Source organism: Melopsittacus undulatus, chromosome 8 (assembly GCF_012275295.1).
Source record: "Melopsittacus undulatus isolate bMelUnd1 chromosome 8, bMelUnd1.mat.Z, whole genome shotgun sequence".
In the NCBI taxonomy this organism is placed as follows: domain Eukaryota; kingdom Metazoa; phylum Chordata; class Aves; order Psittaciformes; family Psittaculidae; genus Melopsittacus; species Melopsittacus undulatus.
The window spans coordinates 46,983,353-47,008,033 of NC_047534.1; the positions used below are offsets into that span (position 1 = coordinate 46,983,353).

The following is a 24,681-nucleotide window of genomic DNA, read 5'->3' on the forward strand; positions in this document are numbered from 1 at the left end:
AAGCTGTTTTCCCTGCAAAAGCTTCCAGAGCACCCATGCTATTTGAAATGTGAATCTATTAAGTGTGCTCCTGCATCCCAGAGAAAGCACTTGACTATCCCCTCTGAAGTCACAAGTCAGGTGTATGACATCAGGACTCCAGCAGCAAGCACAGCAGCAGGATCAACACACGCATCTCTCATCTCCAGAGCTGCAGTGAACTTTACACACTGACTATATTGTACTGCTCAGACAAGGAGACCCCTCACTCAGAAGCAAGACCATCAACTGCAGACCCCTCTGGAACTCACAGCAGATTTGGAATAAAGCAACAAGTTCAGGAAATAATCTCTTTCATGAGAGAAGCTGGGGTAAAACTGACCTTGAGCTACCCTGTGCTCAGTCCTGCCTGCAAAAGAAGAGGAAAGGAAAAACAAAACCCCAAAACAAAACAGTGCACTGAAGTTTAAAGGTTTCTACTTCATCTCCCTCCTTTTCCCACCTCAGACCTCAGGCTGTATCAGCCTGCTGCTCCTTTTTTCACTGCTCCCCTGGGATTAAGAAAACATCCTCCTTCAAAGAAGAGTTGTTGTCAACATCAAGGAATGACATTTCTCTCTTCACAGCTATCACCACAGTCTGCACCAACTGACTTACCTGAGATGATACAGTAACAGCAGAAGATAAAGCACATCCAAATACCGAGTTACTCCACTAGACAAGCTGCAGCCCACAACAGCTAACTCAGGTGCCTAGAGGAGGAATAGAAGTGAGGGAAGGGAAAGAATCCTTCTTCACAAGCTTTCAGAAACTGGCTTTGGAGGCTTAACATCCTAGTTCTCACTCACAGCCTGTATTCACAGGGGCTTAAAAAGACCACTGGGATTTCTACGATTCAGAAAGACCTACACCATTAATTCCTATAGACATTAATGTCTTCTTTAATAAACAAATGTTTTAAGTTGAAGAAGCCCTTCTAGAAAGAAACTAGATATAATTACCACAATTCTAAAACATTTAACACTAGTATGTGTATTGCTGCTCAGGGGTTTGCCACGCATGACCAGAGAAGTCTCTCCTGAAGCAGCCTGCAAAAAGGCACTGTATAACTCACAGTTTTGTGAGCAAACAAGTGGTACCACCTGTTGAGCTATGGGGCACTGAAGCCAGAGACCCCTCCACAAGCTCCTCACTCCCCAGCCAACTGCACATCACTAATTCTTCTAGGACCAGTCCTTATAATGGTCAATCTCCACAAAGGAGGTTGCAGCAGAGGGCAGTGACAGGACTTCCCTCAGACTTCAATGCAGGGAAAACTGCTCAAGCCCACCCTCCATCACACACTACCTGCCCACCACTCAGGCCCTCTCCACAACGTGATCAGCTCTGATACGCAGTGACACCACTCCAGCTCTGGGCAGGGAAACAGCAGGGACAAAAGCAGTACACTGGGTTGTGTACAGTACTAGCCCTAATAGTGCTGACATGGTTTTAAATCAGACATTTTCAAGGACAACAGCCTTGTGTTATTGGTAACTTAGCGCAGACTGGTTAACTTCAAGTCTGGAGGTTTCAGAATATCAAACTACACCAAAACTGGATTATTTGTACCAACTCTGATGCGGAAAAGCTCTTAGCACAAGGTAGAGAACCAGTTATCTGTGCATATATGGAACAGAAAAAAAGGCCAGAAAAAGGGAGACACACAAACTTTTCCCACTTTTTCTCTTTCACCTGCCAAAACAATGCAAATCCTGGCAATTTACCCAGTGAAAGCAGGGTGCATCTACCCCTCTTCAAAGAGGGAATCTGTCAGAGCAATGTTCCGCAGAACTGAGACTGAAGGAAGAATGCCAGTGCACATTCCCACCCGCCATCCCAGCAGCTATAGGAAAGAGGGCCTGGTACTTTTCACTAGGATGCTGTTCTTCGTTAATACATCATCACCCACCCTTCTCCTTCTTCTCCCCTCCCCTCCCTCCTATGAGAAAATTTAAACCTTTGGCTCACACGCATCTGGTGGATTTGTCAGTCCCTGTTTGACACTGTGATCATGGCAACAGCCCCCAGAGATAACCCAGCAGCGCTGCCACAGCAGGCAGGCTGCCGCTCCCTGCTTTCTCTGCCATTGAGCCTTCTGCTCCTCATGCCTACGAAGGGCACCTTTCTTCCTTTGAGGTATGTTTGTATGGGTCTTGTTTTACCTTTAAATTAACTTTGCCTTCATTCCCACAATGCCTACTCTTTTCTCTGAGACATCTCTCAGCTCAATTTTTGGGACGCTGACAGAATCACACTAATGACAACACTGCAAAGAGAGATGCTACCTTTGCTGCCCTGGAAGAAAAGGGTCTTGTGTTTAAAAGCCAAATCACCTGTGCCTTCTGGCAGAGAGAAAATATGAGCTAGCACCCTTCTCAGAAGCAGGATGCTAATCTGGACTCATCCCAGTGTCACTGCTAAGCAGACCCCAGCAACAGGACAGACAAGGCAGCCTAGGGCTGCAGGTGCTTGGATGACAGCTAGCTCAAGATGGGAACTTTGGATTGAAGCAGCAGGACAGCGGGTCACCGATCCAGAGAGGTATGTAACTCATGCTCTCAGGAACATAATGCCAAAGTGCTGAGAGTACAGTATCACATCTAGACGCACACACACGTTCTCTGAAAGGTCATCACATTTACTCAACTCACATCTCAGAGACGGGGAATTCTCCTTCTGACTCTGCCAGGAGCAGAGTGAGATGGATCCTGACACCATGAGTAAAGCCACAGTTATCTCCTCCTTTCCTGACCCCATCATAAAAAGACAAGATACAACATTAACTAGCTCTCCTCACACGTTTGACTTATTCTCAGTCAGCAGTAATTGGGTGCTTACACCAACCATCATCCTCCCCAGTCTGCTCATCTAACAGGTGGAAGCAACAGGAATGCTGCAATATTCTCCGGGAGGAGAGTGAAGCAGCATTACTAAAGGGATATTTTCAATCAAAGCATTATAGGTTAATGCAATTATTGGTTAAAGTAACCAATTCAGGAGAAACAAATGAACATTCAAAAGAAATTAAAAATTAAAACAGGAAGAAAGGGGGCCAGAGAGCAACAGGTGAAAAAAAGCTACGAGGCATCAAAATCTAACAACTATAGACTTAGTTTCCCCAGGCAGCTAAATCCATTCCTCACTGGCCTTTGGCTATCCTCAGTGTTCAAAAAACTTGTTTCTAAGATACTGCCAGCCCACTTCTTCAGAGGTATGCTGCTGCTGCTCTCCAACAGTCAATACCAGAATACTCAAGGAGCCACAACAGTAGTATAGGGTGAAATTTAAATACACAGTGAATTTAAGAAGGTACAAAATGAGGTCAGCCTAACTCATAAGACCCCACATTTGAAGCAATAAGCTCACTGTCATAAGGGCAAGCAGGAGCTACAGTTGTTTCAATTACAGCTTCACATTTCCTCCATACACTAAAAACATCAAGTGAACACCTCGAGATTTTAAGCACATATTTGCCATCTGAAGCCAGTGCACCTCTGCTTTCCCCAAGATGACTGCTCTGAGCACTGACATCGCTTCTGTTGCAGGCAAACACACAATGAGATGAGATACACTGCATTCCTTTTTACAGCATCCAAAGCTTCTTTCCTGAGCTGGTGATCCTGGTGCCAGCTGATGCGGCCCTCTTGGCCTGGCCAAGCCAACAGCAACAGCTCACTCTACAGCCAACCACTTACAAATTAATATTTTCTGTAAAGTCCATTATCTTGGTGAAAATCAGGAAGTTTCAGGAGCAGAGGAACCCAAACATCTGAAACAGCAGAACAGGTGATAGGCCAGAATTAATGGGAAGGGGGTGATGCCTTGCTTGTGAGGGTTATGAGCTCATAGGTGGAGATACATTTTTTTTTCCTTATTACCATGGTTCCCTTTAAAAACTGTCTTCACCCAATCTGCAGAGCCAGGAAAAATAAAACACTTGCAGGGCATGGTACACAACAAGAAGACTGTCATAGTCCTCTCTGGAAACAGTGGTGCTAGCCCTCTGTTCTGGGGGGGGGAAGGAGCACTCTGCAGAGATCTCTTAATGAGGAAGCCTCCTCTGACAGTGACCATTTTGGTACTGTCCAGAGAACAACAAAATCTGGAGGCAATGAAATTTCCACACTCCACCCCAAAACCACCACCAGCACCACAAACAACAGAAGTAGAAACACATAGCTTTTGCACCGCATCCTTCTAACAAGAAACTGAAGGGGCTCTCCCTGCCCCTAACATCTACAGAGCGCTCAATATCCCACTCTCCACTGAAGGGACACCTGGAAGTATCTCAGTTGTAGCTCACTGGTCAAATGAGAGCTGGTAAATGCTCTAGAGCCAAGGGCTTTGGGACACGTGCAGGAGTTAGTCTAATCACATTTCTGCCATACACAAGTCCAGTTTATATTGGGAAAACAAGAAACCCGACTCTCCCCAAGCCCCTTTCTCCAACCTCATGCGGAGGCAGTAGGAACTCCTGCCCAATCTGTGTGCCCACTGCCCCCCCTCCTTATTGTTAATGCTGGAAATTTAATACTTAATGTGACCACTGAGAAGACAGACACGAGCTGAAAGCCTGTCTGCTCCGTTCCAGCTCCTTTATAAAATATACAGCGTAAACTGAGAGGCAACCTGGGGTAACCCCAGCCAACCGCTGTCACCCACAGCGGGAGGAAACCGGCTTCTGGCCACAGCGAGCCACAGTAAAGCAAGGCGTCCAGCGCTCGCCGCCCCGCCAATCTCTGCCGGCTCTCACACCAGGGCTCTCTCCCGCCTGTACCGATGCTTCGAGGCAGGCAAAAAGCCAGGCTGACAGCCCCTCGGTGGCCACCCAGCAAGCTCCCAGCCGCAGCCTCCTCCAAGGTCAGGGGCTCTTCATTTCACACCCACATCCCCCTTTCTCCAGTCACCTCTGCCGGTGAAATCTCCCCTGGTGACATACACTGATCGAACCCTTCCTCCCCCGAGCAGGGGCTGCAGACGGACGGGAGGAGGGGGGGACAGGCTACCGGTGGGAGGCAGCGGGCTGCAGTTTCTGACATCAGCAGAGCAGCCCCCCCGCCGCTCCCCGCCGCACGCATGTGTGCTGCGGTGCAGAGAGCACAGTTCAGCCGCTCGCCATCCACGCACGCACCCAGCCCACCGGCCGGTTCTGCCCCTGCAGCCCCCCTGCCGCAGCACCCAGCCCCTCACGTTCACCCCACCACACACACTGCTCTGGGGGGTGCAGCACTCCGGCTCTGCTCCTCACATCCCTCCCGGTGTGCAAAGACCTCCAAAACAATCCTCAGCCATCGCTGCAGCTGATCTCCTGTATGTGCTCCCTAATCACAGCATCTCTCAGACTGCTTGCTGGCAGCAGAAGGGAGGAGAAGCTGAGGCACAGGGAGGCTCTTCACAATCAGCCTAAGGCCCACCCTGCAGAAAGGGCAGCTCCTCTCTCACATGGAATGACCAGACTTGATTTGGCTGTTCAGCAACTACAGCTGAGCAGACAGGGTTTGATTTGCTGTCCTCTGCAAGAAAGGACATTTGTCCCCAGCCTACAAACACAGGCACGCACAGAGGACGCCTATTACAGGACACTGCTACACGGGCTGGGATTTGCGCTCCAGCCATCTGTGACCGGTGTGCTGGGCTTCCCTGCTTTCACACAGAGCGGATTTGCCAGGCTGCACTGCACCACCGCTGCACACTTCCAATTCGAGCGGCTGTGCTGGAGCCCACAGGGGACTTCAAACCTGGCAACCACAGGAGCAGTCCGAGACAGTCCTAACTCAAACACCGGCTAAGAACGTTTGCAGAGCAGTCAAGATAGATGTTAGGGACTGATGCTGCTAAACCTCCTCCATAGCATTCAAGCTCAACTTTTCAGCATCCAGGGAAAACTACTACTGACACCTCCAACAAAACATACTGTAAAGCCCAAATCAGCAACCCAAATCAGCACTATGGAACCGAAAGCCAGGACAAGAGGGGTGTATGAAAAAAAGCTGAGTTGGAAGTGTAAAGAGAGTTTTTTTCCTGACAGGGACTGATAACACAGAAGTAATTCCCTGCTTCTCCCACAATCCACATAATCTCCTACAGGGACAACAACAAAGTAACCGGTAGACTGCAAATTTTTATCTGGTTTACAGATTTGGAAAAAAGGAGAGCAGGGTGAGAATCCACCTCTATTCCACAGGCAAGAGCAAAGCCACGGTAAGGAGAAGCAGCAATGCAGTCTGGCTTCCAAGACAGCTGCTTTTCACTTTTTTCATCAAGAGATCACTTGCAGGAATTGAAAGACACAGGTTTTTCAGCAGTAAATTAAATTTAACAACAGATGCAATGCAAAGAGATTTCTCTCCCCGCAACCAAAATACAAAGGTGGTGTTAAGATCTTACTATATGTGGGGATAGAATCACTACATCCTCTATGGTATAAACAACATCCCAAAAATTATCACAGAATAGACCTCTGCCTGCCTCTTTCCAGCACAGGACTACCTCTTGAAGTATATGCTTGACAGTCAAATACTGGGTATTTCCCTACTGCTACTAAAGCTACTGCTTCTCTCCTTTTTTCTTTGGTAACTGCAAGCAATTTTACTGTATTTGAAGTTCACTGCTGCCCAGGAACTGAAGCACTGCTTGCTATGCGTTTTCATGTTCAAAAAGTATTCTGGTGACACTTGCAACACAACTTCAAAAAACATTAGTTATTGCTTCCTCTACTCATAGCTTTGGTAAAAACCTGTACGTTCAATCCCATAGGAATTTCAGATGACTGAAGCACTGTATTTCCCCCATGCGTAATAACCACTGCTCTTACGTGTCAGCTGAACGCTCACCAAGGTGAAGTCTGTTTCCCCTCCCTTTCCACAAGCATCTGGCCCCTGCTTAAAAAAGTTCTTGGCATACTCTTCACTGGGCAGTCTTAAGCATCACACAATATGAGTAATATGAATAATAACAAATGCTTCATTAAAGCTGAAATATGAATTTTAATCTAGACCAGCTCTTGGTGACATGATTCATTAAAAAAGAGAGTAGGCACGCAAAAATCATAGACAATAGAGAAACAGAGACTCTCCTCTCAACATCTGACTTTGTATTTTATGAAGGGTGAAGCTTACAAGAGCAAAGTTGTTAGGATTGCCCTTCACAAATACCAGCACCACATTCATCCTCCTTGTTTTGAGAGAGAAGCCCTTTAACAGCACCATGCCTCTTCAACTCTATATTGCTTTAAGAAAAGAGTTTGATAAACATGCTAGATAATACAGACCCCTCTGAAATAAAACAATTCACCGTAAAGTGTTCCTCTTCCTCATTTTCTGCTACATACAGCAAGCTGTTCAGCACTTTCAGCTGGCTACCTAGTATTTATCAAGAGTCTTAAAAAATAAAGGTAACAAGAAGTACCATGGAAGAGAGAAGGGCTTCACTACCCCTTCCCTGTACATAAACTAGGGAAGCACTACAGCAGGCAAAACTTCTCTGAAGCAGCAATGGGCTGGACATATACACAGCAGCAGCAAGATGCTGGCTCTTGAAGTAGCAGTTACTACATGAGGTATCTACACAGGTTCAAATTCTGCTAGAGAAGGTACAAAATGTTAGATGTAGCTAAACTTAAGCTGGAGAAGAGCAGGCTGTCCCCACATGATTAAATATTCTGGCCCTGTGACCAAGCCTAGAATAAAGCCAACAACGTGGGAGGCAGGTCAAGAGGGTGGGTTAACCTACACTACAGACACATATGTAGTTGGGCATGCAGGAGAGCCTTGTCTGTCTGTATTGCTGGGCAGAGACGTAACCCCCAGGGAAGAAGTGCCAGCTCAGGGAAAGGAAGCATCAGGCAACACATATCCAGGATACTGCAGAATTAATGCCGTAATTCTCCTCCTGTGGGAGACAGCTTTCTAAAATGCCTTTCCCGGAGACTTTCATTTTCAGGTTGCTGAATCGAATCTCCCTAATCACTGATTTACAGCTGCAGTGTCTAAATAGCATGCACTTCTCCTTCAGTGCTTTAAAGACCTATTCCAAGGTGAATTCACTAAGTTCCTATCACTATATTCAGTCCCTTTTTGTACTAACCACTTGAGCTATCAGCAAACACAGCTGGAATAACTGAGGAACCTATATATTCAGCTGAAGCCACCATTCACTTTTCACTGTAAATGCACATTCTTTAGTCCTCAGATAAGACTTCAACGAAATCTGATCAGTCCCTTGTTTCAGATATTGTTCTGAACTAGCAGAAACATCCATTTCCTTTCTTGGCTCTCCTCACACTTGCCCTCTACCTAACCAATACCTTTGTAAGTCACTGCTAGCTGCTTCAAGTTACGTAGCTGAGGACCAGGCTAGTATCCTCAATGTATTTTATTTATAGGAATGTGTGAAATCTAGAAAGTAAATAGAAGATCAAAACATGGCCTGTATTCACCCGAACTTATTCTTCCTACTTGCTGGGTCATAGCAGTGTCATCACCTTAATATGAGAAACAATCAGAATCTATGTATCCCTTCCTCTGTAATTCACTAGGTGTCCGAACACTTAAAAACTGACTCAATCAGTACTTCTATGACATATTCTGTTAGTATGTTCATGAATTTTCTTTCAACTGAACTGATTCTGCAGTTTTGCTCATTCTTCTCATCTTTAGAGTTAACTTCAATACCACCTTCTTTGCAGGAAAATGGTTTCGCATTTGAAACCAGTTTATCAAGCTACTGGTGTCTCCGAAGATGGCTCTCCTGAGACTTAGTCCTCGCTACAGGATGGACGGGGAACTCTGCAGAGTGAACACGGCATTAATGGCCGTCAGCAGAGTAAAGCCACCCTTCAAACCTCTCCCATATTAAGTTGAACTAATTTTGAACTCAAGAGATTGGATATCCCACCTACATCAGCAGGCACTGTCACCTGACTATGGAGGAATGCTAATTCTAACAGGATCTGCAGCCACCAACTAAACAATCTAGAGCTCCACAGGCTGCTCCCCAAAACAACCTCACTCAGGAAACAACACATTATTGGATACACTTGCTTCCCCAAGTCAAGAAAGAAGAAACAAACCAACCTTCACAGCATGGCACTCTCGATTTCTCAGACTTCTTCTCCATGCTAACCACACTAAATGGAAATTTTTCACCATTCTTCAAGCTGTCTTCCGCTCTTATCGTCACATTTCATATGCCAGCAAAAATAATACATATTCTATTTTTCTCTTTTATAGGGATTAGGCAAAGCATTCTTTACTTCTAAGTCATTCATCAAGATCATTCACTGCTTCCTCTTGTCTTTCCTTTTATTTCTCAGTCATCCTCCTTACTAAACCATCTATTCAACTAGCAAGACAGTCAAGGGCCTAATATATTAATTTCATCAAATCTGAAAGGTCTCTAAAGGACTTTGATCTTGTCTTGTTCACCTCTTCTAGAAAACAGTCACCTCTGGCATCTCAACTTGTTGCACAGCCTGCTTTCAGCATCTTGTACTGCAGTTCGATTTCTCTCACTCTCTCCCTCATCCACTTCACCCTTGAAGCAGCTAATCCCTGTAAGAGATTTGCTACATGCTAGAAGATACACATTCCCTGCATACTACAAGCTACACTACCCTTTGTGCATCTCTGGAAAACAGAAGACCAACAGCTTGGGGGAAGAGTTTAGTCTTTTGATAAGAAAAATAAATCTTCAGTCTGGTTTCAGGTTTTTAAGTCTGCAGGAATAACAAAAGCAACAAATGCTTGTTCTGATTTATTGAGAAGTTAAATTTGCAAGATTTCTGCACTCAACCTACTTCTGCCTTTGAAAGCAAACTTGCTGGTTTCCAAACACACCACATTTGACTACTGTATGAAAGGAGCAAGGCATATAGCATGTATCCTTAAAAAAGAATAATCACATCTCTTCAGGTAAGACAGATCTCCTAGCCAAAATCCGTCTGCAACACTTCTCTTTATTATGAGTGATCGGTACACACATACATCAATACATCTCCCATAAACATACCTCTGGCTAGGCTTGCAGAAGAAAGACCTCAAAAGAAAAACGACAATGCCACAGAGTACCCATTTCCAGATACAGGAATGTTTCTATCATCTTGCAACACCTCCTTGCAACCTGCTCTTTGCCACACAACTCAATTACTTTGTAACGCTGAAATAATGACTGAGACAAGCGGCGGCAGATCCCTTACATTTATCACAGCTTCAACTCCAGCAAAGTATTTTCTGCTCATTGAAGGGAGAAAGGAACATCGAGAGACTAACCTCTGGCTGACAGCTTTTTGGTGTTGATGATTTTTGCAGCATATTCCTGTGATGAACTTTTCTTTACACATCTGCGGACCACAGAAAAGGCTCCCCTGGAAAAAAAATAAAGAGGGTAGGAGCTCTGAAACTGAAAACGAGAATACAACTGTAGCAATGTCTAACCTCAGAGAGGACCGGGTTAAGGACAGAAGACATGCAGAGGATGGAAGGGACATATGAAAACTGAAGAAAAGCACATGCTGTCTGATCAACAAATATAACCTAGTCTATATGGCACTTAGTCTATATGGCACTGAAGCCCCCTCCCAGCCAGCACAGTAAGAACAGCACAGCGTGCAGGGAGAGAGGACTCATACAGGCACAGAAACAGGACGTGAAGGGATTGATGAACGGGAGACGATGCTGCAAACACTTGACAATAAGTCCACCTCCCACAGACAGTATCCTCAGCAGTTATATCAGACAACCAGGACTCATCTCTCCCATGTTCAAGTGCCAGCTTGGTCTCAAAATCGCTGCAACACTTTGCAGAAGTAACTACTTCTCTTACATCTCCCTACCCACCTACAAAATGGGGATAAGCACATACACATTAACGAAGCACGCAGGAAGCTACAAAGCTTCGTACATTTTCTCAAGCTGGAATTATTGATATTAATACAGCTATTCCAAAGAGCCACCTGGAGAAGAGGTCTGAGAGAGAAGGAAGAAGGATTTCTGTGAGGAAAAAAATAGATACTACAAGACTCCAAGGTGAAAAGATAGGGACTCGGAATCTACAGGACTACACAGTTGAGTGCTTAAAAGCAGTTCCTTCTGTTTAAAAACAAATCAAAACCAAACACAAAACCCACAATAAAGCAGAGTGGGAAAAGAATAACAATTGGCTTTACAGGAAAGATCTGATAAGGACAAATAAGAGAAAACTGGCAGAAAATTTCAAGTCCTTCAGACCAGGAATGTGAACCTGCGTCTAAGGACAAATGTACATATTTTAAGTGTAAGAAAGAGGAACAGAACCTGCACAAGGACCCCACAAGACAGTCAGCTCTACAGAGAGCCTAAAATAGCCTGAATCCTCACGATACTGCAGAGTCCTGCCTTTTTCTCCCCTTCCTCAACCTCTACATACAAACCAATGAGCAGCAAGGTGAGCACCAGCACCGGGGCCCGGGCTCAGTGACACACAGCTGCAGCAGCGTGAGGAGGGACGGGGACGCCGGGCTGGAGGGAAGAGATGCAGCAGAGCCCAGCCGTTGGTGCAGGGAGGGAGGGAGGGGGAGAGCAGCAGCACCCAGGAAAGCACTGTCCCCACGTCCTACCCCGGCCATTGCTACGCCGCTTTTCCTGTCCCGCGGGGTGCCCCTGCAAAGCCCCGTCCTAGGGTGCAGCAGCAGGTCTGTCAATGCAGAGACAAGTGCGGAGAGAGGGAGGGAAGGAGAGAGAGGGAGAAGCGCGGTGCAGCAGCGCCTGGTCCTTTCACAGGGACAAGGAAGTGGGGACTGAAGCATCGCAGAGTGGCGGTAAGAATGTTGTGTCCCAGCGCAGAAACAGTTGAAGGGAACTGCAGCGTGCAGCAGGGAGACGGTGAGGGGAAGAGAACGCGGCAGCCTGGTCCTGAGGAGGGCAAGGGGGAAAGAGGGAAAGTCCCGGGGTGCAACAGGAGCGCGCAGCCCGAGGCCGGCTGCGGGGACAACCCCTGCGGCGGCGGGGACGACCCCGGGGCGCAGAAACACCTTTCCTTCCAGCGGCGTTGCCGCGGGGTCGGAGAGCGGGATTACAAAGCTACAGCTAATCCTCCTCCGGCTCCGGGCAGAGCGGGGTGGCCGGCACAGGGCTCCCCGGCAGTGCCGGCTGGTCCCGGGGCCGGGGCGAGCGGCGGGGCGCGGCGCGGGGAGCGCAGCGGGCTCCGTACTTGCCAAGCTCCTCGTAGAGCTGGTACTCGTCGGTGAAGCGGGTGCACGTTGCCGTGGTGGCCATGTTCGGGCTGCGGGAGGCTCAGCGCCGCTGGGGCATGGGGCAGGGCGGCCGGGACGGGCCGGGCGGGCGCGCTGCTCGGCGGCCTCCCTCCTGGCTCGCTGGGGCGGCGCGGGCTCCCCCCGCGCCCGGCTCGGCGCTCCCCACTCCGCCGTGCACAGTCACCGCTCGCCGGGGAGGGGAAGGAGGCTGAGCCTGGCCAGCACCGCGAGAACTGGCTCGGAGACACCCCGCGCCGGCCCCCTCCCTCCGCCGGCCCCGGCCCGCCGCGGGGTGTGACCGCCGGGGGCGCTCCCGGGGCTCCCGCAGCGCCGCCGCTGACACCGCTGCCAGCGCAGGGGCTGCAGCCGGGGCGCGGCCGCCTCCCCCCCTCGCCGGAGCGGGCACTGCAGTCAGCGGCCCCGCGCACGGGGAGAGGGAAGGGGCAGACTGCGGCGGGCTCGGCCCCGTTCCCCTCGCTGCGCTCCGCTGGCACCCGCAGAGCCGGGAGGGCAGCCCCGGCCCCGCGCACCCGCCGGTGTTTCTCTCGCTCCCCCCGCGGGGGGCGCCGGGCCGAGGCCGCAGCGCCCGGGGCCGAGAGCTCCGCGGCCGGATAAACTTCCTGCGTGCAGCGGGGGGGCCGCCGCCCTCGCCCCGGCGCACGTCAGCTGGGCTGATGCCGGGCGACCCGTGCCCTGCCTGCCGCGGCCCTGCCGGCACCGGCTGCCCGGTGTCGTGCTTCGGCCGGCGGAGCAGCCGGTGCCGCGGAGAGGAAGAGGGAGGTCGCGGCCGCTGCCGACCGCAGCCAGAAGCCGCCGCCCGCGCAGGGACCCGTCGCTCGGGAGCAGAGCCCTGTGTCCTCCTCCCGTGCCAGCCGCGCTCCCAGGCCGCCCGAGCCCGAGGGTGCATGTGGGAGTCCCCAAGGAAATGAACCATCTGGTGCAGAGGTAGAGCAGAAACACTCCAAGTGCCTTAAAACTACTAACGAAGGAGACCCGGCATTCGCACACACGTATGGTTTATGGTGATGGGACTTGGACGCAGCAGGCAAACAAATCATCGGTCTCCAGCTGCAAAAGAAAACAAACCAGCCTCTGTTCTGCCTTTAATAGCATACCATCTGAGAGCGCTGTCTGCAGGGCCTTTACAAACAAGTTTATTTTCACCTTTTACTTAAGTGAGTCTCTCTCTGTCTGAACAATTGCCAAATCTGCTTAATATGCAGATTTATATAGGGCAGCCACGGATCCAGCCCAGGAGGGAAGGGCTGCTCCGGCCTCCCCTGCAGACTGGGAGCACAAGCTGTGCTAAGAACATACAGAGAGACAGATAAGTGTACCATAAGCCAGGAACAGTATCAAACTGATCCGAAAACAGAAAGTGCTGTACTGTGTATTCCTGCTTTAGGACTAGCCTATGAAAGCATCGTGTTATTCAATCATATAAAAAGCAGTGACAGCAGCCACCAACATATTCCCCCCCCCCCGCTCCCCATCCCCAGGTTAAATACAGCCAGACCAGTGCGGCAAAGTCTACACCTCAGTGATGCAGTAGGCAAAATTTCACCAGCCTCTGCTGAAAGTAGACACCATAAGTAGGGCAACAGAACAGTAGCATTACAACAAAGCAATACTTCTAGAAGGTGATTATGAAACAACAGCATTCTGCGACTTACACTGTGCCAGGATTTAAACCTGGAAATCTGCTGACCCAGCAGAAGAATTCAGAGAACCAACAAATGATTTATCCAACAGGTGCTGATCAGTGAACCTGCCTCCTGTCCAGCTAAAACTGACCCAACAGCCTCAATCAGCAGTCCATCAGTTTATCTAAAAACTAGAAGAGCTGCAGCCGAGGAGGAAAGCAGTACTTACTCCACAGTCCTTACTGGGGGCACTGTCTAGTAACAGACTCCTGTGGGAGATGCGGTGGTGGCCAATATTGCTGATGGGCAACCTTCAGTGCACTTCTACTGTCCGAAATTACATTGGATGTTCTTCATGCAGGAAAAGTGAGGTGCTAAATTTCTGTTGTGGTTACACTAGGTGATGTGGTCAAGATGTATGCAACCCCAGGCCCCTATGGCAGAACATATAGAGCAACTGGAACAGGATTCTGCTCTGCTCTTTGTTCCTTAACACAAAAACTGAGGATGGATGTTCAAGACCAGATTTTAGCACATTGTGCTGAATGAGCAGCCAGGGAAAGAATCTAACTTTTGTGCATTTGTCCCATGTCACTACAAACCAAGCAAAGATGATGAAGATGGTAAGGGGTATAAGCTACAACAAAGAAATACAGCAACAGGAGAGGTTTACCTAAAGCTACATATTAAACTGAGTGAGGCTCTGCAGTTGAAAATCATTTTAACTGGACCTGAAGACTGTTTCATGCCCTATGCAAAGCACCCCATGATATTTAAGTAGCCCTGATTGCAGTGAACTTGTAAAATACATAAGGAACATTAAAAAAAGGGAGACAGAAGAGGAAGTCTCTCATCTTCATGTGTTACAAGGAAAAGTGAGGCCTGGAAATGAGAAAGGAAACAGAGAAGCAAGTGTAGAAAGGAAAGCTAACCATGTGTTATGCATAGCAAGTGCTACAGAAACAGATTGCTAACTGAGAAACTTGTGTTAAGCAAGAAGTGAGATATAAATTGAGTGACAGACTTGATTAAACCAAGTATTGAGTGGGAGACTAAATTATGGGAGTAGAGTTTTCAACAGGAATGTAGACAAAATGAAGCAGGAGGAGGGTGGCAATATGGGTAAGAGAGTATTATGTCAACAGAAAGAAGTATTGATGTTCTGGCTGACATAGCAGTCTACTTGTACTGAGGGTAAAACTGCAAACAGCGTGAATCTTGAACGGTGTCTGGTCAGAATAATGTTATAGGGACCAGAAAATATCTGAAGAGTAGGAAATGGTTTTGAGAGAGCCTGTGCACTAGTAGTGGAAGATTCAGCTAATGATCAGTGAGTGAAATTCTGACCTCAGTTATGCAGGATGGAAATCAGGAAGTAACACCTTCCTTTTAGTATTAGTTAGTTGCAGATTTCATGTTAGCAGAGTAGCAGTTGTGGTCTCCATCTTTTGAAGCAGCACAGGTTGGTTTATACAGTACATGGAACTGTAAGGGATCTGCGGGGGATTAATCTGATTTTAATAACTGAAGCTAAGAGGCACCAAAGAAGGTAAGTAAAATGCAAGGCATTTAATGCAAAGCCCATGGGTGTAAAATGGACATTTCCTCTGATGTTAATGGACTTTGGATCAGGCCCCATCTGTCCATGGAGCCTAAGGTCAACTTTGGCATATTGAAGAATGTCTGTGGGAAGACAATAACACAAAGCTTTGGTCTTTAGGGAAGCTGAGTAAAGGACTAGAAAATGAATTCACAGAAACTAACTGGAGTTCAACCCACTGTGGAAAATGTGAAAGATGCTGGAGAACCTGCACCACAGGGTCTTTCCAGCAAGTCTGAGCAAACCAAAGGGCAGTAGGTATCAGTGAGCTAAGTGGAGCAGCTCTGGCTAGCGTCAGGTATGAAGAGAAGGTGTCAGCAAAAATAAAGGACCCAGGAAGGGCAAGGATGGGTGGAGTTAGGAATCAGTCTGGAAGAGTGAAGGCAAGAAGCAAAAAAGAAATCAGCAACAAATGAAATGAGTAGGCATATTTTTGAAATAGACGTTCTCTGGTTTTCTGCTATTACCTTGAGGTCCCACAAAGAAGCAAGTAATTTTCTTCTCTATGCCTCTGCTGTCCATTCTGTTTATAAATCAGATAAATCAGGGGCCTTTAATGTGCCTGGTTGTTCTCGTCCTTTTCCCAAACTGAGGTTCATGTGTTACCTCTGAAAATTCATGATTCAAATGAGCCTAACTGGATTTGTAGGTGTAGCTGATAAAACCAAAAAGTAGCATGCATAGAAGGAAGGTTGGAAGGGCAGGAGCTTTTTAGTAAGTGAATATAAAATTTATATTTGAAATAAACGTTGAGGGTTCTGGAGAGAAGCAAACATTAAATTACCCTATTAGTACAGACTATTCAGCCATCCATCTAATTTAGTGTCTTGTCTTCAGTAGTGACCTATTCCAGACGACAAATGTGAGGGAGGGGAAACAGAAGGGGATAAAAGGAAGAGAGAGATGGAGAAGGGAAAGGAATGGAAAAGGCCCATAGAAATATGTATAACTGTAACCCACATGCATCCTGTGTACTGCTCAATTAGAGAGTAGCTTTCCTTCTGGCCCCAAGCTGATGATCAAAATATGCCCTGAAGCACAAGGGTTGGTAGCCCTTGTAATTTTGATCCTAGCTTGTGTCAGTGCACATGCTATTCTGCTTTATGTCAATGCTTAATCCTTTTTGATACTTACTAAGCTACTAAGTCAATAATATCCCATGGCACTGAGTGTCGCATGTTAATTATATGGCTCATAAAACATATAACCTGATATCATTGCAAATTGGTTCTATTTTAGTAGCACTGAGCGCTCTCTCCTGTTAAGGGACAGGACCAGTAGATATGTCCAAATGGCCAGCCCTGTTCTATACATCCCTGCTCTCCAGAGCTGGGGGTCAGTGCCCCCAGGGCAGTTCAAACACAGGAGGGGGTAGCTGTGGTCTGGCAGGGTCTTGGTGCCTGGGTGCCCTGGGCAGGCCCTGTATGCTCAGCTGGTGGCCTGCCTGGTTCCCCAGCTCCCACAGTGACTCATGGGGACACACACCATTCACTGGGATCTTTGTGAGCCTCTTAGGCAGGAGACATTTTCATCTCAGCTTGAAGTACTTGTGATGTTGGTGTCGGAAGTTCAGGTTAGGTTCCCAACTAGGAAAGGGAAGCATTTGGTACACATTCAGCTCATTTAGCTGCTATAAGCTCCCTCCACAGAGTCTTTTCTCTGAAGCCATAATCTACCTTTACTGAGGGATCAATACCAGGTTTATTGACCGATTTCATAGCCTGTTCTGGATTTCTGCACAAATACACATGATACAGACAAAGCCTGGTGGAAGATAAAACATGGACAGTCTTGAAGAGCTGAGTACTTCACCTGCAGACCCTGAATTTACGTTTCTTATCTCATGAAAATCTGAGTCTCTCCAATATAAGCCCAAGCTCTGGCTTAGAAATCGAGAGAGCTCCAGAAAAGCAGCCTTTCCAGCCTCTTCTTTGAAGTTTTCTTTGCTAGAGGGACACCACCAAACAATTTCTGAATGCTGAGCTGCAATGTCTACTGACTGCTGGCATAACTGAGCAGTTCCAGAAAATATTTATGCTTTTATCATATCTAAACTATCCTTTAAAATGTATCAGTAAGCCCCTATAGCAATATCAGTAGTACTGCTTTCAAAGAATGTCAAGTTTTTACTCCTATCTTCTTAAAAGTGGCTGATGTCAATATTAAATCATAAATCATAACCTGATTAACACCAGGTGAAAAGCAGAGTTTCCCACCATTTATATGGCAACAAGGTCAGGTTCCATGAATTGCCCTAATAATTAGCTATTAACAATAACTGGTATGTTGAAATCACCCTCAGATGAGCTTAGCCTCAAAAGGTTTCATGTCTATTGCCTCCCTTGGTGGATGGATGACAGAATAGAAGATGTTTTTGCTTCACCAGGCCAAGTGAACAGTTCTGTGTGTCCGGTGCCAAGTGTAGCTTAATACTGTCTTCAGGTGGCTCTACTGTCACCAAAGGGTTACTGTGTGCCTATATGATAGAGGACACATCTTGAACATTCATTTGAATATGGCCATTGTGGTGGAATGTCTATGGGCTATTTTAAGATTCACACTGTTTGTTTAATGACTCAATGACTGTTATGTAAAGGGTGAACACAGATTTCTTCCTACATCCCAGATACCTCCATCAACTTAAAATGTGTGGCATTATACATACACCATACTGAATGGTATTGATTACTGAATGAAGACTGAAAACTAATACCACATCCTGGGGTGAATGTCTCCCTCATTTTTAAAATGAGGTCTCTGTCAGGGGAAGGCTAATACTACAAAAAAGATGGCATATGGACAGTCCTCATGAGCTGAATGCTGTCTTTCACAGTGTTAAGAAGAATATGAACAAGCAACTCCCTCATTGCTGTGGGCCACCCATAACCAAAAGGAATGAAAAATGAGCAGTTTGGTTGCTGTGGATCAGTCATTGCCATCTATTGCTACTGCTAAAATAAAAAAAGATTTGCATTTCGTGCCAGCTACAACTAATTTTGTTTCTTTGCTTTTTAAAATGGAGCACAGATCACTGGGAAAACCTCCAATTTAACTCTCACCACCAAAGTCATCACAACATTTCACCATTACTAGCTCTGTTTGAATTCAACTCAAATGAAAGATAAACTTCATCTATTCTCACACTATCCATCTTCCAATTCCTTCCTCTTGTCATCTCAGTTGAATTTATGGCACAGTCCTTGGGGAGATACTAAACTTTTTCAATTAAGCTCTCAGTTAGGTCTTGATGTAAAAGCCTGGATTGTTGTCCTAGTATAAGAGCGCTAGACTCCAAACCTACACTAAAATGTATGCAGACACTTGAGATTACAAAGAGACCAAATCATTTCCTTGGAGCATTTGGCATCATATAGAATCCTGAAAGATCAGTCTCAAACTGCTGGTTCTTCAGAACAAGACATCTGTCTGGTCTTGTTTGGTAAAATACTGTACATGTCTAGTAGCAAGTGATAGACTGATTGGTTTGAACTACATCAGCTCTCACATCGTAACACCCTACCAATTAAACATCAAACCAAGACCAGGGTTACTTAATGCTGTCACAAAAAGAGAAAGTTATTTAAAATATATACACCTTTGCTTTCTTCTAGTTTAAATGAAACTTAAGAGCATTCCATAAGGCTTGAATATTTTTGTCAAACTTGCAGTTCTGGATTTTGAAAAGAAGCATCCTGTGCTCCTTGCCCAGGTGGGAGTGCAGCATTATCATAGGCAGAATCATCCAGCACTGGGATTCTCAATCGTTTTTCTCCTGAGAGATGATGCTGAATGTGGGAGACCTCACAAGCAACATTTAATCATCACAGCCTCCTGGACCACTGTAAACCAGGAAGTAGTATACTTCATCATCACAAACATCACTGCGGTAATTGGCATGAATTGGCCCCCCTAGCAGTCTCAGGAAGTCAGCATTTAGAGAGCCTGCACTTTCCTGTCATCAGCAGAAGTCCTTTCAATTTAGGACTAAGGCAGGAAGGGTGTATTTTCACTAACAATGTCCATGGTACAATTACAAAGTAGTAGATGCAAAAGCAATCGGTCTCTGAAGTACTTCACCATCACTTTTACCAGCGCTAAACTCTCAAATAACACCTGTTAGCAGAAAACACCGGTTTTCATTTTTTCATCTCCAAATCCTCTTGGTCCAGTGCCTCATCTCCTCTGTTTAAACAGTAACTGTTTAAACATGACCTAGACATTTTTAAAGGAGCCTGTAAAACTTCTCTGCTGTAAACCAGCCAGATTAACATTTATGCATAGTTAAAAAAAATAAGCACTTTAACCAAAATTGCCTGAATGTTTATGTGAGATGAGAGATGGCTCACAGGACTCTTCAAAGAACATTGGCAGCAATTTCCTAAGCTGAGTAAAATAAATTAACACACACATCTTGTTTAACATCAAAAGAAAATCTGGCTCCACGGAACAATCCAAAGGAGAAGGCCTGTGAGTGTTTACAAACACAGCCTGAGCCAGCAAGCACAGCAAGTGGGTATTTGGGAACCACAGTCAAGCCTCCACCCCATAGCTGAACTCTCCAGTTTCTCCAGGGCTGTGTTGCCTGCATGTGACAGAGAACACACAGTGAGAAAGACAGGCCTGATTTCTCAGCCAGAGCTCTAGTAAAACAGCAATTTACACTCCCCATTAACAACCACAAAACCTGTGGAAATAAGTGAAGTAAATCATGTTTTACAATGAGAGAAATGAGGCAGAGAGCAGGACGGTGACTCTCTCATGACCTCACAGGAGTGCAGTCATAGAATCACCATGGAAAGGCAGATTTCAGGTTGCTCCTCCAACATGAACAGATACAGACGCTTTCCTATTGACCTTGATTTTGGGTGAAGGCAATGCAATGGTGCCACTCTGATTAAATGTACAGCCCTCACCAGATTTCTCCCCAAAACTGTGCCTTCAGCATGGAGTGCCATTCACAATTAAGAACTCACTAAACCTTTATTAGGCTGCTGCGACACTTTTCTGGGGAGTGGCTGTGAATGTTACTGCTCTAGAAAGTTACCTTCTTCCGAGGGTACTTTGTTCCTTGTATCTTGTTAATAAAAATAAAACACAAAAGAAGAAATGATTGTTCTTGACAGGTTAAAAAAATTACACCCAAGATCTGTCAGTTTGGGTTGGGATCCCCATTAACAATTCACTCTCACTGTGAGTCCGCAGTGACACAGACTTCCTGCCTTTGAAGGGCAGGAGGCAAATACACCTGATTGTGTGGAAACACAAATATTTGCACATTCAGAAGCCCTCAGAGTTTCTAGAGGAATTTCTACACTGCAGAGGAGGGTTATTACTTCTGTTTTAATGACCTTCTGTTACATTCAAAAAAAGCCAGAGAAAAGTACATCTCAGCAGCAGAATAAGATGCTAGCTTGCGGCTGTTTGTTTTCTGGATATCTGCAAATCACAGAAGTGCTTGCTAATGCACAAAGCAGGATTGTGTTTCTGGTCACACAGATGTGGATAAGGTGACTCATGCTGAGGTGTGCATGTTTACATGCAACTGGATGGTGCATAGTCTATGCTTACATAGGTATTACAGTCCCATAAATGGGAACAAAAGCAGAAAGATACCATAAACTGTTAAAGGAAAGCTGAAAGATGTTTTTACATATATATTCCAAGACCAAAAAAAAAGTCAGAATACATAAAGGCCAAAGATCCAGAGGCAATAGTGAGGAACTGACTTAAAGTGAGCTCTCTACAGCAAAGAACAGGCTAGTGGGTGCATAAGAGAAAGAGCAACAAAGCATTTTATGTTTACGTGAGAAAATTAATGCTCTTGAGACAATTATGGGCCAAACTTCATTTAGCTTCTGGCTCTGAGTGAGTTTGGAAGTTTGCAGTCTGTGATCCCACACAGCTGTAGCACTGGGCTGTCATTCTCAAAGGAAGAGTGAGCTCCCTGTAGGAATCACACCTGCTGGCTGTAAATAAATCCACAGAACTAACATCTGTCTCAGCTTTGGCATCTGTCTCTGCTCCTAGGCAGGCATGGCGGTAGGTGAAAGCACAGTCTGGACTGTCCCTGCCTCCACGATGGCCCCCAAGTCCAGGGCTTGGATGGTGTCAGCCCAGGAGGAGGGGTAATTCCTTTGACAAATGAATGATGTCAGCCGAGGACTTGAAAATCCTATTCCTAGCTCACACTTCCCATTGGCAAGGGAGAACAGAGGAGTTAAAAACTTTGCTGTATTGCATGTAGTGAACAAAAAATACCATTACAGACTGAAATCAGTTTTACAGACACACACAAAACTTTGGGAGCTCCTGTGTGACTAAATTTCTCTTGCTTTGAGAATATGGCATGGCAGCATTTTTTTTTTTCAACAACTTAAGACATTCTCTAAGCCTAAATATTGCCTACTTATTTCAATCTGTATCTTCATCCTTTTGTCTAGAGGGTACGATCCTCTTTTTCCCTTGGAACTGTATGCACTTCTTGGTAACTGAAAAGAGTTTCTTTAGCCTTTTCTAAAGCATATTTACCAAGACCAATATCACAAATGTGGCTGACTAGATCATCCGATTTTGAGGCACATGTGCCTTTGGGAATGATGCTTGAGGATACCCTGTGAGTCCATCCATCACAACTGAGAGGGAAGAGGGGCACCCCTGAGTTCTTGGTCTGTAAAGGCCGTCCTGTAATGTATATGGGAAGTTTTGTAGTAGTAGAGATTTAAGAAGCAGCAGGGGAAAATACACAGGCTACATACAGTGGGAACAGATGTGGGACATCTGAGTGGAAGGTAAGAAAGGATAAATTCCAGTGACTACAGGAACAGTGCTGCTACTACTGACTCAGGGGAAAAAAAAGTCTATTATGGGAGAAATAGCAATCCATTCCTATTTTATCTATGCTAATCCATTTAGCATTTATAAGACAAGCATCAGTATGGCAAGATCTCAAGTCCTATGACAGCAGTGAAAAGGGAATTTCATCAGGAGACCACAAAACCATGAAAGACAGTCCAAACCAAATGGCTTCAGGGTCTTCATTAACAGTCCAAAGATGTCAGTAGAGAGATGCCCGTCAGCTGAGCTGCGTGCTGCCCTGGATGAGCCCTGGTCATCCGGCAGGTGTTTGCGATGCTCAGACATCCTCAAGGAAGCATCGCCGAGAGACACCTCGCGGCAGCAGCTGCCCTCGCCCTGCAGAGCCGCTGCCAACACTCGCTGCGAAGGTACCTCACCTACAGCCCGGGCTAGGGCTGCCTGACTGAACACACACACCTCCGTCCCAGCTGGGAGGACCCCGGCTGCCAGCAACTCTAGTCTGCCCAAGGATTAAAACCACACCACAGCAGTCATCTTAAACTTTAATCCTGTGGTTTAGTTAGCTAAGAGAACACTTCCAGTTTAAGGGGCTATGAATTACCCACGTTTCAAAACTGTATTTCTTCCAGACATCTTCAGCTGTGTGTCCTGCTCTTGTCATTAAGATTTCTGCTTTTGTTCTCCTCTGGAGAACTCTCCTCTGGCTACTTATTTGCACAGGTCAGCACGTATTTCTGTAGTGATGTACAACAATAAAATTAAATAATGAGGCTTGGAATAACAAGTCATGCCTGGACTTCATTACACAGGCAGAACTCCTGATCAAGGCAAAAAGCTATTTAGAGAAAGGACTCAGAAGATATAGATCTCTCCCTTTTCTGTGTCGTTTACCTCAATGGAGAAAGCAGAAACCATCATTTAAATTCAGTTTACTAGGTTTAAAGAGATTTTTGGCAATTACGAAATTATCGTTAACAGTAATTTTTTACTGTTTAAAGGAGAATTGACAGATACCTGCGAATATATTTGAGGAAAATACCTGATATATACACCATAGCCAAGTACATGTTTTCAAAGCTAATTTCTAAGAATCTATTTAAAACAGTCTTTTAATACTACATATGGCAAGGAGGGGGGAAGATGCAAGAGAAAATGTGGAAGTCCATCCCATGATCCCAGTATTATTTCCTGAAAGTTACTGCAGATTTAGCATCAGGCTGGGCTAGTTATGAGGTACTCATTCCTTTTGTGCCCATCTCAGAAAGCTCCTGCTGCAAAACATGCCTGAGCATGAAGATGTACCACAACAAACCAACCAACCTACCTCAATTACTAATTTCTTGTGTTTTTCAGGAAATAATGATGTTATACTGTGTTTGTAACACTGATCACTCTAACAGAAGAGGAATCAGAGACCCAAACCTACAGCTTTCAGCACCCAGGAGAGGTGAATTAAGTGAATTGAGGTTTTCCAGGCTGATGGTGCCATTTGCTTCTGTCATGTGTCACACTACAGGCAGCAGAACCTCTAACCAGTGGTTTTAGCAGTTTGCCTAGACAGCCTTTACTGACAGCCATGAAGGGCAGATCTCTATATGGTCCTCCCACATAGCTCTCTGTTAAGAGAGGGTAATAAGAGAAAAATCAACATGCCTATGTGTTGAGAAGAAAAAAACACCCCAAAGACGTCTAAAGGGACAAAACACTGGGAAGTGGGGGGGCGGGGGAAAGCATTTACTTAATTACTCAAGTGATGGCCTCACTGTTAATGAGTACAGGAGGTGTAAAGAGCCAGACTAGATCCGACGGGAAAGTAGATCCAGCATAAGAGTTGTTCCTGAAACAAGCAGCACACAGCTTGCACTTGAGAGCGTGGTGACTGTAATTACACAAGCACACACTGCCCCCAGGAGGCAACATCCCATACTTTCCCACTCCTGTTGCTACTTTCCACTGCTTCTCTTTTGCCTGCACTAACATTTATCGCTGGTAAATGGCAAGTGATGCTCGCGGGGAAAAAAAATCCAAACTTCATGTATGAAGTGATGGACTCCGAGCTGATCATTACTGTGTGCAACAAGGATAGCCAAATATATGGAACACCACTCTAACAGGGAAGATGCAGTAAACTGGGACACTTCAGATTAGAAAGGAAACAAATGAAAGTGATATGAAACCTGTATATAAAACAAGGCGATTCAGAGGAAGAAAGAAAAAAACCCCAACTTTAATAAATGCCATAAGCAGCTAGTCCTGGTATTTTCCCCTGGAATTTACCAAGCCAGCTAGCTTTAAACTTGCTAAGTGACTAGCAGGGTAGTAGGTCTTGGAACAACAGGGTGACATGGCTCTTCAGAGTACCTCACATCCCT

The 24,681-nt window shown here is 46.0% G+C and overlaps 1 protein-coding gene across 6 annotated transcripts in view; it reads right to left on the reverse strand.

Moving 5' to 3' along the window:
• Window positions 1–24,681, reverse strand: part of CAMK2G (calcium/calmodulin dependent protein kinase II gamma) — a 139,721-nt gene that overhangs the window by 112,083 nt on the left and 2,957 nt on the right. For 3 of the 6 annotated variants that reach the window (XM_034065069.1, XM_034065068.1, XM_034065067.1), the window contains exons 1-2: window positions 12,208–12,384; window positions 10,290–10,384 (exon numbers count right to left, since the gene is read on the reverse strand). In XM_034065069.1, coding sequence (XP_033920960.1) covers window positions 10,290–10,384; window positions 12,208–12,272 — 160 coding nt within the window. In that variant the 5' untranslated portion in view covers window positions 12,273–12,384. Of the gene's footprint in view, window positions 1–10,289; window positions 10,385–12,207; window positions 12,401–24,681 lie in introns of those variants that run through there. The other 3 variants (XM_034065070.1, XM_034065066.1, XM_031052328.2) reach the window with 2 other exon arrangements.